At 32.4% G+C, this 16,322-nt stretch overlaps 1 protein-coding gene across 6 annotated transcripts in view; it reads left to right on the forward strand.

Moving 5' to 3' along the window:
• LOC100366417 (uncharacterized) overlaps positions 1–16,322 on the forward strand; it is a 156,192-nt gene that overhangs the window by 110,141 nt on the left and 29,729 nt on the right. For all 6 annotated transcript variants that reach the window (XM_085500310.1, XM_085500314.1, XM_085500315.1 and 3 more), the window contains 25 exons: positions 405–530; positions 3,484–3,606; positions 4,371–4,493; positions 4,941–5,063; positions 5,490–5,612; positions 5,904–6,026; positions 6,405–6,527; positions 6,753–6,875; positions 7,234–7,356; positions 7,543–7,665; positions 8,731–8,853; positions 9,596–9,718; positions 9,856–9,978; positions 10,612–10,734; positions 11,356–11,478; positions 11,678–11,806; positions 12,158–12,283; positions 12,544–12,669; positions 12,861–12,983; positions 13,126–13,251; positions 13,674–13,799; positions 14,012–14,152; positions 14,336–14,461; positions 15,721–15,846; positions 15,997–16,122. In XM_085500310.1, the coding sequence (XP_085356436.1) occupies positions 405–530; positions 3,484–3,606; positions 4,371–4,493; positions 4,941–5,063; positions 5,490–5,612; positions 5,904–6,026; positions 6,405–6,527; positions 6,753–6,875; positions 7,234–7,356; positions 7,543–7,665; positions 8,731–8,853; positions 9,596–9,718; positions 9,856–9,978; positions 10,612–10,734; positions 11,356–11,478; positions 11,678–11,806; positions 12,158–12,283; positions 12,544–12,669; positions 12,861–12,983; positions 13,126–13,251; positions 13,674–13,799; positions 14,012–14,152; positions 14,336–14,461; positions 15,721–15,846; positions 15,997–16,122 (3,123 nt within the window). The remainder of the gene's footprint in view (positions 1–404; positions 531–3,483; positions 3,607–4,370; positions 4,494–4,940; positions 5,064–5,489; positions 5,613–5,903; positions 6,027–6,404; positions 6,528–6,752; positions 6,876–7,233; positions 7,357–7,542; positions 7,666–8,730; positions 8,854–9,595; positions 9,719–9,855; positions 9,979–10,611; positions 10,735–11,355; positions 11,479–11,677; positions 11,807–12,157; positions 12,284–12,543; positions 12,670–12,860; positions 12,984–13,125; positions 13,252–13,673; positions 13,800–14,011; positions 14,153–14,335; positions 14,462–15,720; positions 15,847–15,996; positions 16,123–16,322) is intronic.

The following is a 16,322-nucleotide window of genomic DNA, read 5'->3' on the forward strand; positions in this document are numbered from 1 at the left end:
GGAATGATTGCCAATTGTGGGCGTGCCAATACAACGGCGCCATCAAGTCTAGATTCGAAAAGACATAAGTGTTTTGCAAAGTTCTAAGATATATTGCTAACTGACTGTCCGAATAATTCTCAGAACGGCTGTAATTGGACTCCTGAATAACCTTGCCTTAGATTTGTGAGTGGAATTTTAGTGAATTCTGACAAGTTTTGAAATGGATTGAGTGATGTGCTGCTATGCAAATGTAATACTAGCTATCATTTGCAACTTCACTGCTTATAGGACAATGTGCACACAAAACCTAAACAAGTGTGACAGCCTATAATTTGATTATTAGTACAAAATTATGATTTACAGGTATGTAGGTTCATCATGATATGAAAACCAATATGAATATTATTGTTGTTTTTTTATAGTTATTAATCCCTGCCAAAATAATAATCAGTGTCAGAATGGCGGTTTCTGTGTAGCTGTGCCAGGATCTTGTACTGAATTCACCTGTACATGTACTGGATGTTACAGTGGACAGTTTTGTACTATATGTAAGTAGTGCACCTTTACAATATATAGCAGTGCTTTAATATCATGTAACCAACTTTATTTATCAGTGTTTTTGACTCCCATGTGCGAAGCACATAATGGGAGTCTTTGCAGTTAGTGTGTGTGTCTGTGTGTAATTGGATTACTATATGTTGCGAGGACAAAAATACAGATATATAGCTACTTCCGAGGACATACACACCTTCCGAGGACCTTTTTCATAGTCCTCGGAAAACATAATTTTTATTAATAGTTAATTCGATTATTAATACGTTTTGCGTAGCTTAGGTTTAGTATCGGGGGAAGGTATGGTTCATGTTATATTAATATTAATATAATTATACCATACCTTACCCCGATACTAAACCTAAGCTTCGCAAACATTTCTATGTTCAGTCACGGGATATTCAACTCTTGTTTAATTAAACTTAATTAAAATGCAATTCTCCATTGTATTGCATTGTAATTGAGTTTAATTAAACTCCAATTAAAACGCAACCCTATATAGGAACGCATTTTAATCGAGTTCATATCGCAACTATATTAAAAGTTAATTCAACTATATTAAAAGTTAATCCAATGAAGTCCTCGGAACATATAGCTATACAAGTATGTGTGTGTGTGTGTGTGTGTGTGTGTGTGTATGTGTGTGTATGTGTGTCCGACTGTTCCACTGCTATCTCAAGAACCATACATCGGTTTTTGATGAAACTTGGTGCATAGATGCTCTGGGCCAATGCGCAGATTTGATTAGGTTTTGGTAAAAATCCATGCTCGTTAATTACCTAATTTGCATGATAATTAGCTAATTTTTAGCTGTTCTATGACTGTTCCACTGATATCTAAAGAACCACTCATTGGATTTTAATGAAACTTGGTACATAGATGCTCTGAACATATGCGCAGATTTGATTTGTTTTTGGTAAAAATCCGAGCATATTAATTACCTAATTTGCATGATAATTAGCTGATTTTTAGCTGTTCCTTGATTGTTCCCCTGATATCTAAACAACCACTCATTGGATTTTGATGAAACTTTGTACATAGATGCTCTGAACTAATGCTAGGTTTTGATTAGTTTTTGGTAATAATCCGTGGATACTGATTACCTAATTTGCATAATGATTAGTCAATTTTCGGTTTTTCCACTGATATCTCAAGTACTAATCATCACATTTCAATGAAACTTGGTACATAGATGTCATATGACACTGCACAGACCTAATAGTGTTTAGGGTAATATCAGTACATATTAATTACCTAATTTGCATAATTAATTAATTTTCAGCTTTTGATATTTCGAGTAGTAATGATCACATTTCAATGAAACTTGGTACATAGTTACTTGAGGACTATGCAGAGACCTGATTAATTTTGGGATAAATAATTGTACCTATTAATTACCTAATTTGCATAATTAATTAATTTTCAGCATTTGATATAAGTACTAATCATCACATTTCAATGAAACTTGGTACATAGATGTCATATGACACTGCACAGACCTGATAATTTTTATGGTAATATCAGTACATATTAATTACTTAATTTGCATAATTAATTGATTTTCAGCATTTGATATAAGTAGTGAGCATTACATTTCAATGAAACTTGGTACTTACATACTCAAGGACTATGCAGAGATTGATTGTTTCCGATAAATATTTGTGCATATTAATCACCTAATTTGCATAATTAGTTAATTTTCAGCTTTTCCACGGGTATCTCAAGTACTAATCATCGCATTTCAATGAAACTTGGTACATAGATCCTTTAGGACTATGCAGAGACCTGATTAGTTTTAGGGTAAATAATTGTGCATATTAATTAACTAATTTGCATAATTAATTCTCAGCTTTTCTACTGATATCTAAAGTACTAATCATCACATTTCAATGAATCTAGAATTATGCAGACCCAATTAGTTTCCGGTAAATATTTGTGCATATTAATCACCTAATTTGCATAATTAACCAACTTTCACACTGATATCTCAGGTATTAAACATCACATATCAATGAATGTACATGGATGCTGTAGGACAATAGACAGACCTGGATAATTGTGGGTTAAAATCTGTACATATTAATTACCTAATTTGCATAATTAACCAATTTTAAGCTTTCACACTGATATCTAAAGTACTAATTATTCCATTTCAATGAAACTTAGTACAAAGATGCTCTAGGACAATGTACAAACCTAATTAGTTTGGGGTAAAAATCTGTTCATATTAATTCCCTAATAAGCATAATAATTCATAATTTTTTGGTTCTAATCACATTTCAATTAAACTTGGAAACATAGATTTTCTGTTACATTGCACAGACCTCATTAGTTTTACACTCAAATCTGTTCATATTAATTTTCTGATTTGCACAATTAGTTTTCAGCTAAGTAATTTCGAATTATATTTAATGTGTCTCCAATACTCAGCACATGGGAGTTTTTTCTAAGCTTTCTTTGATTTTTTTTGATTTCTGAATGCAACTGGAAATATAATAATTTGTAACAAATAATTCACACTTTGAGTGTGCATGAATTATACAAGTAGTTCTTAGTGTAAAGAATAACAATTATCAATTGCACTGATTAAATTACCTTGATGTTGGACACTGATATATGTGACATACTATGTGCTGGGGTCAAATACATTCTTTAAAAGTTAGGAGCATGGTTGTCTGTATGATGTATCAATTTATAAAGTATTGTTGAGGTGAAAGCAATTACCAATTACAATGTTAATACAAAGTTATGATACTTTCATATATAGTTGAACACCAAATGATGTTATTTGGTAGTGCAGTCCCTTGTATCTTGACATGATACATTTAATGCGCTGACTCATAGTGCCATTATATTCCATCATTTGGAGCCCAATTTTGAGACGTTTAAAGAATATTAAAGAGCCTTAGTAATATGGATGTTTGAGTAACTGTATATTTTTACTTCTAGTTTCCGATCCATGTCAAAACTTTCCATGTTTGAATGGTGGTACTTGCACTGCTTTACCAGGATCCTGTACAGCATATTCGTGTCAATGTGTTGGGTGCTACACTGGATTAACCTGTGCAACTTGTAAGAATATTTTCTTCTATATTTAGATTATACAAGGTTGTAAGAGCAATATAAAACTAATGACCAATCCTGTTTTTTAGCTCTGCTTTCACGGTATATGACAGGGCGAATCTTTTTATATAGGTGATTGTTCATGAGTGTCAACTTTACATTTTTGATTTCTTCTTGAAAACGAAAAGTCCTGCTTGATTTGATACTTGGTATATATAAGTAGGCCGTCGTACCATAATGCCCTTTGTTTATGTTTTTGCCAACCAGCATATGAATTTATGCTATTTTCTCCTTCTTGAAAATTGCTAGTATGATTGATTCAGTATTTGTATATGTAAACACCTGAACTGGACCTTAGTCATAGTCATATTTGTCTATTTTGTGACAATACCTTCAGTTCTCTAATTTTTGTGAATATTTTTGTAATTTTTGTTAAAAAAGTGCTATTTTCAACTGTCTATAAACTACAATGGTTACAGTGGAGCTATATCAGCAGACAGGCTGCTTGTATATCTTTTATTGTGACTTGAAAAGTTGACTTGGACATGTACAATATAATAGAGTTAATCTGGTTGCATAGTCTGAAATGTACTACACCATCTTGAAAATCCATGGCTCATGCTTTTTTCCTTATTGGGCTCTCGTACATCTATGGCAATTAGATATCAACCCAGCACAACTCTTTCCTATCTCATTGCTGTCTACCCTCGAAACAGTTTCCTCAGCAAAGGAGTTCAGAAAGATTGTAATTGTATTGCTATTTTTATATTCAGTGCAAGATCCATGTGCCAACAGTTTCTGTCAGAATGGTGGAACATGTGTTCCTGTTCTTGGTTCTTGTAGAGATTGGAGCTGTGCTTGTGCTGAATGCTATACTGGAACATACTGTACCCAACGTAAGTGTTGTTCATTCAAATTTATAATTACAACATAAGTTTATTAAGTTTTTAGTTAATATGCACTCTGTTCTTGTGTCAATCCATATTATATATAAAACCAATATTCTATGACAGTAGAACATAGTTAAACAAAATTTCACTTACTTCTACCAATGTAATAACTTGCTGATACTACTGTAAAGGGGTTAATTATTCACTGGGTTTTAATTTTGCTCATTTCGCTGACTGAAAAATGCGCTAAATTAAAACCCAGTAAATATGTAAAAGTTAGCATAGAACAAATTATCTAAAAAATAAAACAGTGAATTTAAAACCCACTGAATATGCCTGAAAAGGTAAATCAGCGAAATTTAAACCCAGTGAAAATTAGTTATTTTACAGTATTAACTATGGACAATTAAATGTTTTGTCTAACTTAAAATATTGCATTTATCTTAATACTAGAAATAAATCCATGCCAGAATTCCCAGTGTCAGAATGGTGGTTTCTGTGTTCCTGTGGCAGGATCCTGTACTGACTATACCTGTACATGTACTGGATGTTATACTGGGCAATATTGTACAACATGTAAGTGTTAAATATATCATATCATTATTTGTATCATTTCTTTCAGATTGCAGATTTTTGTGTGTGTACTGATAGTCCTCTTTGATCCAAATCACTTGTTTTATGTACACTTACTCCATAGTGGATGTTTATTAATTGTCTGTGTTGACATAAAATTTCACATACTGTATTTATATTCTATGATTCATATTTCTTTTTTTGAAATTCATTCCTTGTAAAACATAATTAAAATTTTCTTGAATTTTGCAAATGCTTGCAGTAACAATGGTGTGAGATGCTACTTTTCTTGGAATATTCAGATCAATCAAAGAAAAGGCTGCTGTTGTCGCTATTCTATTGTTTTTTAGCTTTGACCCTGACTTGTTCTCTGGTGTTGGTCATCTCTTATTGCAATAAATATATTAAATGATTTGTGTTTACTTCCAGTATTGAATGCATGTGACAACCATCAATGTCAGAATGGAGGTACTTGTGTTGCTATCTCAGGATCCTGCGAGTTATATCAGTGTACATGTCCTACTTGCTATCTTGGACAGTATTGTGAGACATGTAAGTTTGTATTCACTTACATTTCTTTGCTGTACTGAACAGTTTTTAATCTAAGATTGTTATGTAATTTTACTTTGACATTCCTCACTTTTGAATTATTGGGAAAAATACTGTCAGTTTTGTATGACGTGCCTTTTGCCAATCAAGTCTCGCAATTATATAATAATAATAATTTAGATTTTAGATGTGCTGGTAGTTGTTCACTGATTGTCATGGCACATGATAGCAGATGACCTAAAACTGTCAATTACATTGCCATTTACTAATAGATTCAATTTGTTTTCATTGCAGTACAAAATCCATGTGCTAATAGCTATTGTCAGAATGGTGGAACATGTGTTGCTGTTCTTGGTTCTTGTACAGATTTTACTTGTACTTGTCCTTCATGCTATACTGACCAATACTGTACAACCTGTAAGTTGTTTCATGTTGTTTTTAGCTAGTTATTGAACATCTACTAAAAATTTCATTTCTGTTTAAATACACTGTATTTCTCTTCCCGTAATCTAATTTTCCTAAAATTTTTCACTTGTTGATCCACATATTCATCATTTTTTGCATTAAATATTTATTGATATACTTGATATTTGATGAATATTTTCTGCAGGAAATTTAAAATTGAGTAATAGATGCAATTTTCATGAATCTTTCCCTTAGTTGAGGCTAGATTGACCAAAATGCTGTTTTATGGCATCTCCTCTTCTCGTTTGTAGAAAAAGTACATGGGTGGGGTGGTGATAATGCTAGGGATATCAACAACTAATTAATAAAATGTTCGATTCTATCTTGTAGTCATTGATGCCTGTCAGAATAACCAGTGTCAGAATGGTGGTGTGTGTACTGCTGTTCAAGGTTCCTGCACTGATTACACTTGCCAATGTAGTTCATGTTACATTGGACAATACTGTAGTACCTGTAAGTATTTGTTCAATGATATAAAATTGAAGGAAACGTAACATTAATCTAATGACCACCACAAATAGGTGTCACAAATGCAATACCTTATGTAGATGCATGATGTTACAGGACAAATGAAAGATGAGGTTATAAAACACATCTGTTGTTGTTTTTGTGTTGAGAACAATTATGGTAAATATTTTATAAAATTGATTGATTTTATTTTTCCTTTTTTGTTGCCAGTGTTAAACCCCTGTAGCAATCATCTTTGTCAGAATGGTGGTGTATGTGTACCCTTGCCAGGATCATGTACAGACTACCAATGTCAGTGTGCAACATGTTACAGTGGTCAATACTGTACAGAATGTAAGTTATTTAATTGTGTATTTCTTTCTATTTTTTTCTAAACTGGTAATGGTGAGCTTCTTCACTATTGGGTGTATGGATTTTAATATATTGATAATTCATGCAAAAGATTTTGTATACAAACTAAGCAATATTTTTTGGTTTGGAATGATGAAGTTTCTTCTGCCCCTTGACTCTCCCAAAAATGTTTTAAAACAGTGTTTCTGGAAATTCTGTACTATATATATCAAACATTTTGAAATATTTTCCAATATTACTTTATAATAACATACAAGATATATACGGTATACAAAATTTTATCTGCTTTATTAATACACACCATTGAACAACATGGTATTATTTATGATTTTTTTTTCAGTTTCTAACCCATGCCAACCTAATCAATGTCAGAATGGTGGTGTTTGCACAGCATCTCCTGGTTCATGTGTATCCTTCACATGTGATTGCCCTGGTTGTTACACTGGATTCAATTGTGAAACATGTGAGTGTTTTCTTTACTTTATGACTAATGTTCTTAAACATAAAAGTAGCTAGAGGCTTGAAGGCTCAATGTTCGTCTAGACATTATTTATCGTAAACTACTATACTTGCTTTAAATATTCGTGAACTCTATGGTAAAACTACCTCACATTGTACGTAAAAAACTTGTCTATATTAAACTTTGCAGTGTTGGATCCTTGTCAGACTGCTTTCTGTCAGAATAATGGTATATGCATTGCCCAGCCAGGGTCATGTACTGATTACAGTTGTAGCTGTGTTGGCTGTTATACTGGACAGTACTGTACAACATGTGAGTAATTGTTTTTTCAAATAGTAATTGAAAAACAAGTAAAACATAAAAAACTATGACATTTATTGTTTGTGAACAGGCAAGTGTTGAAATGCCACAGTTTAGTTGAGCGATTGTTAAATACTAATAATAATACTTTATTGACATCATTCTGTTTGAAGAGAACATACAGTCAAGTGCTAAACTAATAATTAAAATTAAAAAAAAAAGGAAGAAATAAATATGTAGTTTAAATACATACATATTTAAAATTATGAAATATTGATATATATATTTAAAATGCACCACATTCTCTAATATAGTTCGCAAGTTCCTTATCTACATTGCTCATAATGTATATGAACTTGTCATCTGGTTTCATCAAATTAAAATATGGATGTATATAAGCAATTTTTCAAAACAGCTTACATCTTGCATTTTTATGACTTGGACAATCAATCAGGAAATGGAATTCATCCTCCACTGCATCCGTATCACACTGTTTGCATACCCTTTCTTCAAACTTTATTTTTGGTCTAACATGCCTACCCTTCTCTATCATTAGACCATGGTCACTTATCCTGAATTTACAGATACTTTTTCTATAGTGGGGGTCTTTAATTTGTGTTAAATACTGTTCCATTTTGAATTCATTTTTGAATTTACAATATGTTCTTAATTTATTATTTTCACCTGATGATGTTTTTTTTGAGGTTATTTGTTTTTTCCATAATTCAATATAATTCTTTTCTATTTGGCTACTTATTTGTTGTATATTTTTTTTACCTCTGCTCCAAAATCCATTTATTTCACTTCCTATTATTTCCTGCACTGATTTTGCCCATTTTAGCTGATTATTAATATTGCATGTAATTGCATCATTTATTAGGATGTGTTTTTTGGTATTGAAAATATTATGCCAATATCTAATCATCATTTTATTTATAAAGACTGATATTGGTTAAAAGTAAATTATTATGTGTCTATTCATCGACAAATTGTTGGTGTTGTGTGGGAAAATATAAGCCCAAAATTATTTTAGCTGTGTATATAAAAGCGTTAGTTCACTATGTTTTGTTTTTGCAGTGATAAACCCTTGTTCAGTTGATGCTTGTCAGAATGGAGGAGCTTGTGTACCTGTACCAGGATCATGTACTGATTATACTTGCCAATGTCCAACCTGCTATAGTGGTACCTACTGTGAACAATGTAAGTCATCTTCTTGTTTTTTTTAAAAGTGTGCATGCTGAGGTGTTTCTTTATAGTTACGCAAATGTAGCATTTGTTGATTATAATATTATGCCATTGCAAAATTTTTAAGTATCAAGTACCAATATTAATTTCATTCGCATGTTAAGATCTCACTTTTTATACGTTTTGTACTGAATGTACTCTATGATATATTCTTACTTTAAAAAAACTTAAATGACTTGTGTGGACTATAATAATGCCTTTTGCTCATTCATGTATCTTCTTTAAGACAGTATTTTGAGTGTATTTTTTGTCAATAGTACAATACTCACTTTTGAAGTGCCTGACACTTTCTATTGTTAAAAGTCCCATGTGTTGTATCGTAAGATTGTGTATGATCAGCTTGTATTTCACTTTTTATTAATTTTACTTGTTTTGTTACATTTATATATAGAATATTAATAATTTTGCAAATTTTGGATATATTTAAGGGTATTTCGTGCTAATCAGACTTGCACGTGGCATTCTAATCAAAACCTATTCGCAAACCAGGATATAATACAGGTTGAAAAAGTATATGCAAATTAGACTTGCGTGTCGGCTTGCATGTGGCTTTCTAATTATACCTGCCAATAATATATGGAGGTATCAAATACATTCAGAATACAGTGAAAATCATTTCAGTTTGACAATTGGATAGTAACAACATAGAGGTACACTTACATACCTCAAATTTGACTTTGTGTTATTGTTTCAACAGTCACTGATGCTTGTCAAAATAATCCATGCCAGAATGGTGGTTTCTGCCAAGCAGTTTCCGGAACTTGTTCACAATATTCCTGCCAATGTACTGGATGTTACACTGGACCAACCTGTTCTACTTGTAAGCACCAGTCATATTTTTTATACATTCATTATATCTTGAAGTTTAGAATAGAATTTACAAATTTTGCATTTAATATAGTTGATGATTCTCTTATAATGAAAAACATATTTTCATTTACTTTTTCATTCTCTTAGTGTTGGATCCATGTGCTAACAGCTTTTGTCAAAATGGTGGACAATGTGTACCTACCCAAGGTTCCTGTACTGATTGGACATGTGTATGTGCTGCATGTTACACCGGTCAATACTGCTTTGAACGTAAGTAATGGACATTAAACTGCGAAGTGTAGATAGATAAAAATAGATTAAGGTAGCGGGACTATTATTTGCATACTTGTTTTCATCAATTGTCAAATTCAATCAATTTGTTTTCCCATCAAGGTCTGTTTTAACATGTGTAGGGACATCCAAATGTGTAAGGCTATTGGAAACCAAAAAAATAAAGGAATGGGATAGCTATAATTGGATAAATTCGGCATATGAAAACACCGAAATCAATGATTTTTTTCAGTGGCTGTGTGACCTTGTGTTTGACACATTCATATGCAAATGACTAATCTGTGAAACAAATAGGGGCAGAGACAAACCACTCAAATGTTTGGAAACACTCATTGTGTGTCAGATAGCTACTGATAACACATCCTAACATTGCTTTGTCTTGAGTTTACACAGGCACACAGATTAAACCTGTGTTGTTGATTTTGGAAAAAAATCGTAATTTTCAACACAAATAATAGTCTCGCTACCTTAAAGGTCAGCATTCAATTTGTGATTTCTCCTGGACTATATTTCATCACACATTCTTTGCAATGCATGTATTTTCAAAGTTTATTGCATTGAGTAGTATAACATTATGTTTCATATTATTAATACCAACTTTTTCTCCTTCAGGTATTAACCCATGTGCCAATTCAGCGTGTCAGAATGGTGGTTTCTGTATTGCAGATCAAGAATCTTGTACCCAGTATACATGTCAGTGTACTGGTTGTTACACTGGCACTTACTGCACGCAACGTATGTTGAAAATACTTTGCTATTAATTGTTGTAGGGAGGTTGTACTGCATATTACACATATACAATAAGAACTGTTGCCATTGTTCCCTTTTCAGAATTGTGATTTCTTTCATCAGCTATGTAAAATTGTATTTACTGTGTTTTATGATGTAACATGTTTGAACAACTAACTACTTTTCTAGCAAAGATTGTTAGACTTTTATATAATTGTTAACTGAAGGCACTAATCAAATTTGATGTAATTAATCTCCTTGTAATAACTATTTTATTATCCTCTCGATCCAACCGATTTGTCTAAAATGCCTGAAAATGATTAACTCCATTTTCAAGAAGCGTTCACCATCTTGAAAATACAATGTAATCCCTTCATAGTGGAATTTACATGTCCTAATATGGTGGGATCTCTCATTACAGCACACTATACTTTTACTGATACAATTACAGATGGATAATGATGAGTTTATCTTGACCAAAAATCATAGAAAATGGGTATTCTAACTTTGTTGAAAAATGTATGCACTAGTTTAATGTACATCTTTTATCATCTTTTTTTCTTCCTTGTATGAAAATGTTATTTTTCAGTATGGTGTCAATATTAATTTATCTGTTTGTACCTTTAGTGATAAATCCATGTGACAACAATCCTTGCCAAAATGGTGGTCAGTGTCAGGCTAGTCCTTCAGACTGTTCTGCCTATTCATGTGTTTGTAACAGATGTTATACTGGTCCAACTTGTTCTGTTGGTGAGTTTAATATACATAATCAAATTTTAAAAAATGTATAACTTGGATTTTATTAAAAAACTCAAGTTACAAAAAAAGTTTAAAGCATCAGATGCTTATCAGATACAAATCTATATTATAAATACAATCAATAATCAATGGTGTCATGAAAGTAATATTGTAGTGGGAATCTAAATTTGTACTTTTTTTTCTTTTATAGAGATGAATCCTTGTCAAACAAATCCTTGTATGAATGGTGGTGTATGCATAGTTGATCCGTCAGATGCAGCATGCTCCAGATACATTTGCAGATGTGCCGGGTGTTATACAGGAACTGTTTGTGAAACTCGTAAGTCTAATGACATAACGTTGATGCTCAAAATTAGTTCAATATTCTAGACTGCATTTATGTTCAATACGTAATTTCAACATGTACTGCAGAAGAAAAATATTTAAGCATCATTATCTAGTCGGTAATCCACCGGAAATATATTTTATATTGAGTGTGTGATTATCTGCATTGTGTATTTGTCTATTTTAACCAACTGTCCATTGTATGATTGCAAATTATGCACTTCTGGGACAGAAATCAATACAACCATACATATATACTGCTTTCAAGCATACTTTTTGGTATCTTCATAATAACTTAATTATTATACACCTTCTACATTGTATAACTATTTGCTACCTTTTATAGGTACGAATACACAATGTGATGTAAACCCTTGTCAGAATAATGGAGTATGTCAACCCCTTGCTGGCTCCTGTCAAGGGTATAGCTGCATTTGTGTTAGTTGCTACACTGGTCCTACATGTTCTCTACGTAAGTGCATTAAATTTTATTAATTGTGTGAGATCAAGATTGATCAGCTAGTGATAAACACATGAACTGGATGGCATTGTTTTTAGTCAGTCAAACATATCATTAATTATAAGAATATATGGTAATAAAAATAAGTATATGGATGTTTTTGCATGTAATGTTTTCAACTATTGATCTTGGATATCATTGAACAAATTCAATACCCATGTAACAGTACATAGCAGTATATATAAATTTGCGAATATATTTTTTATTTGCAGTTGTACCTCGTCAGTGTGAAACTAATCCTTGTATGAATGGTGGAATGTGTACACCAAGTTCCAACTCGTGCTCAGATTATACCTGTGCCTGTGTTGGCTGCTTCACTGGACAGAACTGTAATCAGCGTAAGTATATATCAAATACTAAGATAACATTTAAGTTATAGTTTCGACTTTACTAAATACAACAGTCACATTGCAATGAAAGTGATTTAATCTGTACTTAGGGGGAAATTAAAATCCCAAAACTTGTAATGAATTAAAACGTGAGCTGTCACTTGATCTTTAATTCAAATTGTCATATTTGTTTTTATTAGCCATTCAAGATCCATGCACACAAAATCCATGCAATGTTGGTAGTTGTTCTATAGTTCAAGGTTCATGTACAGCCTTTGAATGCACCTGTCCTGAATGTTATACTGGAGAAAATTGTCAAAATTGTAAGTATTTTTACAATTATAATATTATACATTTATCTACAAGTGGAAATAAATATTTATTTAGTATGTATATGATGTTGAAATAAAATACATATTTAGAATCTTTATATTAAAAATGTGTTTTAAATTTTTTTTCAATCAGTTGTTCAGAATCAGTGCCAGGCAAATTCATGTAGTAATGGAGGTATATGCATTGCAACACCTGGATCATGTTCTAGTTTCTCCTGCCAGTGTACTGGGTGTTATTCTGGACAATTCTGTGAAATTCGTAAGTTATTATATTTCTATTCAATTTATTCCATATCTGTTTGTGCTTCTTCCAATCAAGCAAATACGTCAATAGCTTTGTTATCTCATTCTGATGTGGCAGGACAGACAAATAAAAATGTTCTTAAAAGTTTATTATTTTGTATGATATGAAATTAGTTATAGCTCGTTTGGTTGACACAGAATGGTCACAATCTGGATGAAAAATGGTACATATGAAAAAGTCCCTGAAATTGAATTTTTTGTTTGCTATTGAGAGTATTATCATAGATATTGAAATATATATACCAGCTACAACAAGCAGAATGTTCTGTGACTGAAAAATGTAGGTCACCATCCTTATAGTCTGTGGTATAGGGGGCATTTAGTGGTAATAGTTGCATGTATTGCCTTAATTTATTGTTGTTTTCCCTCACCATTCAGGTGCAAGTACAGCATGTTCTTCTAACAATCCCTGCCAAAATGGCGGCACATGTGAACCCATGGAAGACTGTAATGCTTATCAATGCAACTGTCCTTCTTGTTATGTTGGACCGCATTGTGAATATGGTATTAAACATTCTATATTTTCTTTATGATTAATTGAGCCAGTTATAATGCAATATTGGAGAATGCAGGAACATCTCCATATAACAGTAATAATGATTTTTTGTGTTTCCTGATATTTTGTCATCCAATATACTATAAAAGTACTTACCTTTCTACTTGTCTGTATATATTTTGTTTATATCATTGTCATCTGAAATTTGTTTGTTTTGTAGTTGCCAACACAGTGTGTACTGTAACAAGTACTTATCAAAACCCATGCTTGAATGGTGGTTATTGTATACCAGACTTCACTTCATGTTCAGCTTATACTTGTCACTGTGTAGGATGTTTTACTGGTAATAACTGTGAAACATGTAAGTTAACATCCACAATTTTTAATTAATAACTCAATCTGAGTGGAATTATTTGTTTAACCTCAGTTTCTATGGGTTTTGAACAACTAGCCATCAACATTTTTGCATATACAGTGTTATGCAATATTGAAAACTTTATTTCCAACACATTTATTTGAAAGACTTCTATTTTATCGTAAACAGATTCCCAAAACCAGTGTCTGAATAACCCTTGTCAGAATGGTGGTACATGTGTGCCTGAGACTGGTCATTGCTCTGCCTATAATTGCATGTGTACAACTTGCTACACTGGACCACAATGTCAATTCTGTAAGTATTATTGGATGTTCTTTTTTTGTAAAAAAATTAACGGCTTGGTGATCCAGTAATACTGTGGATTGGGTGGGGGTGATGAAACAAATGTCTTGTCAACTCTTCTGGGGGTGTTAGCATTCTCAATTAGCCAAATTAGCATATACTATGGAGCTATATAGCTCCATGCATATATTAACTGAAATTTGAAATGGCTAATTAAATTCTGAAACTACAATATCATGCAATTCTAAAGCACCATTCATGATGTAGGGAAATAATATGCACTATAAAGCAGAATACCTATATAATGATAATATAATTGTTGTCATTCATAATAAATTCAAGTATTACAATTCATACATGTATGTACAATGTACATGTATATGGCTAATGATAAATGTGGAAAATAACATAACATGCTAGTCGCCACAGTGGCTAATGATTGTCATGAGCTAGTGCTAACAGGTTATTTAATGTGTCATCGATCCGACTATGACCAGAAGAAGCTCAGAGCCTACAAATTGTTCAATGATGTAAAATTATGTTGCGATGGGCATGTGATTGACTTGCAATACACAGCAATTTCTGAAACAAGTTCACTTGGCCGGGTTCGGTGACGACCTTGTCTTCTGTGATTCAATAATACGGCATTCAACACCTTTCGCAGTCGCCTGTGTTGGGTCTGGATGCAACTCTGTATGATCTTTTACATCCACAAAGTGCAGAGAACAAATGTACGGTCCTGGGTGGTTCAGTGTTGAATGAAATTGGCTGCCCGAGAGCAGGCACTGATTTTTGTTTTGTATTGTTGGCTTATATGGAATTGCAAAAAATAAAGATAATTCATATAATATTTGTGCTGAATGCAAGAATCACTCTTACATTTGACGTATGGTGCACAATTTAACTCCTATTGTAGCTTCAAGTATCATGAATATTGTTTTGTGATGAGGTTTACAACATGCAGGGCAATGCGTTTGCCACCATATTTAACTGAAAGCTTGACCTGTGTCACATGACTCAACTGGTTGCGTGAATTGTGGTCCACATAATCTTGCAGCTTGCGGAACATGGCTTATTGTTCAATATGTTAACATGATTCAGGCAGTGGTTTACTACTTTTTTCCTATTGTAGTATTACAAACTAACATTTTAAAACTAGTTTTATATTTGGTGAGAGGAAAAATGTACTGATATATAGATGAAATTGAGCCAAAATAACACTTGGGAGCTAGCTAGCACAGACTGACACAACTGATGTTTGTTATTTGTAGTTCTTCAAGGCCAGTGTACTATTAATCCATGTCAGAATGGAGGTGTTTGCCAAGAAGCTCAAAATTCATGTACTGATTTTATGTGCCAGTGTTCAGGATGTTGGACTGGACAGCGATGTGAAACATGTAAGTACAAAAAGGTACAATTCTGTATCAAGAGTTTTTTTATTTTCCAGGATTTTCTTATGATAGTTGATAACCAATTTTAAACTGATCTCGCAACTTTTCAAATAGTGTTGGTTGTGTATTAATATATTTCTACTGTATTATATACAGATTCAAATACTCAGTGTGACATAAATCCATGTCAGAATGGTGGTGCTTGTGTTGCAGTACAAGGATCATGCCAAGCTTATATATGTGAATGTCTTTCATGCTTTGTTGGACCTAACTGTCAATTCCGTAAGTAATGCTCTCTGTATATAAGGAAAATTATGAAAGAGAGAGCAAGTAGATGGAAAGTCCACATTTGTATTTTTCTTATTAAATTTGGTCTTTTCTGCATTGTTGAATAATATGGCTGTTAAAGAATGTCCTCATAATTCCTTATACAAAATCTATGTGTTGTGAAAATGTATGTCTAACACAATCAATGTTTCCAG

The sequence above is a fragment of the Saccoglossus kowalevskii genome, chromosome 6 (genome assembly GCF_978046115.1).
Source record: "Saccoglossus kowalevskii chromosome 6, keSacKowa6.1, whole genome shotgun sequence".
Classification (NCBI taxonomy): domain Eukaryota; kingdom Metazoa; phylum Hemichordata; class Enteropneusta; family Harrimaniidae; genus Saccoglossus; species Saccoglossus kowalevskii.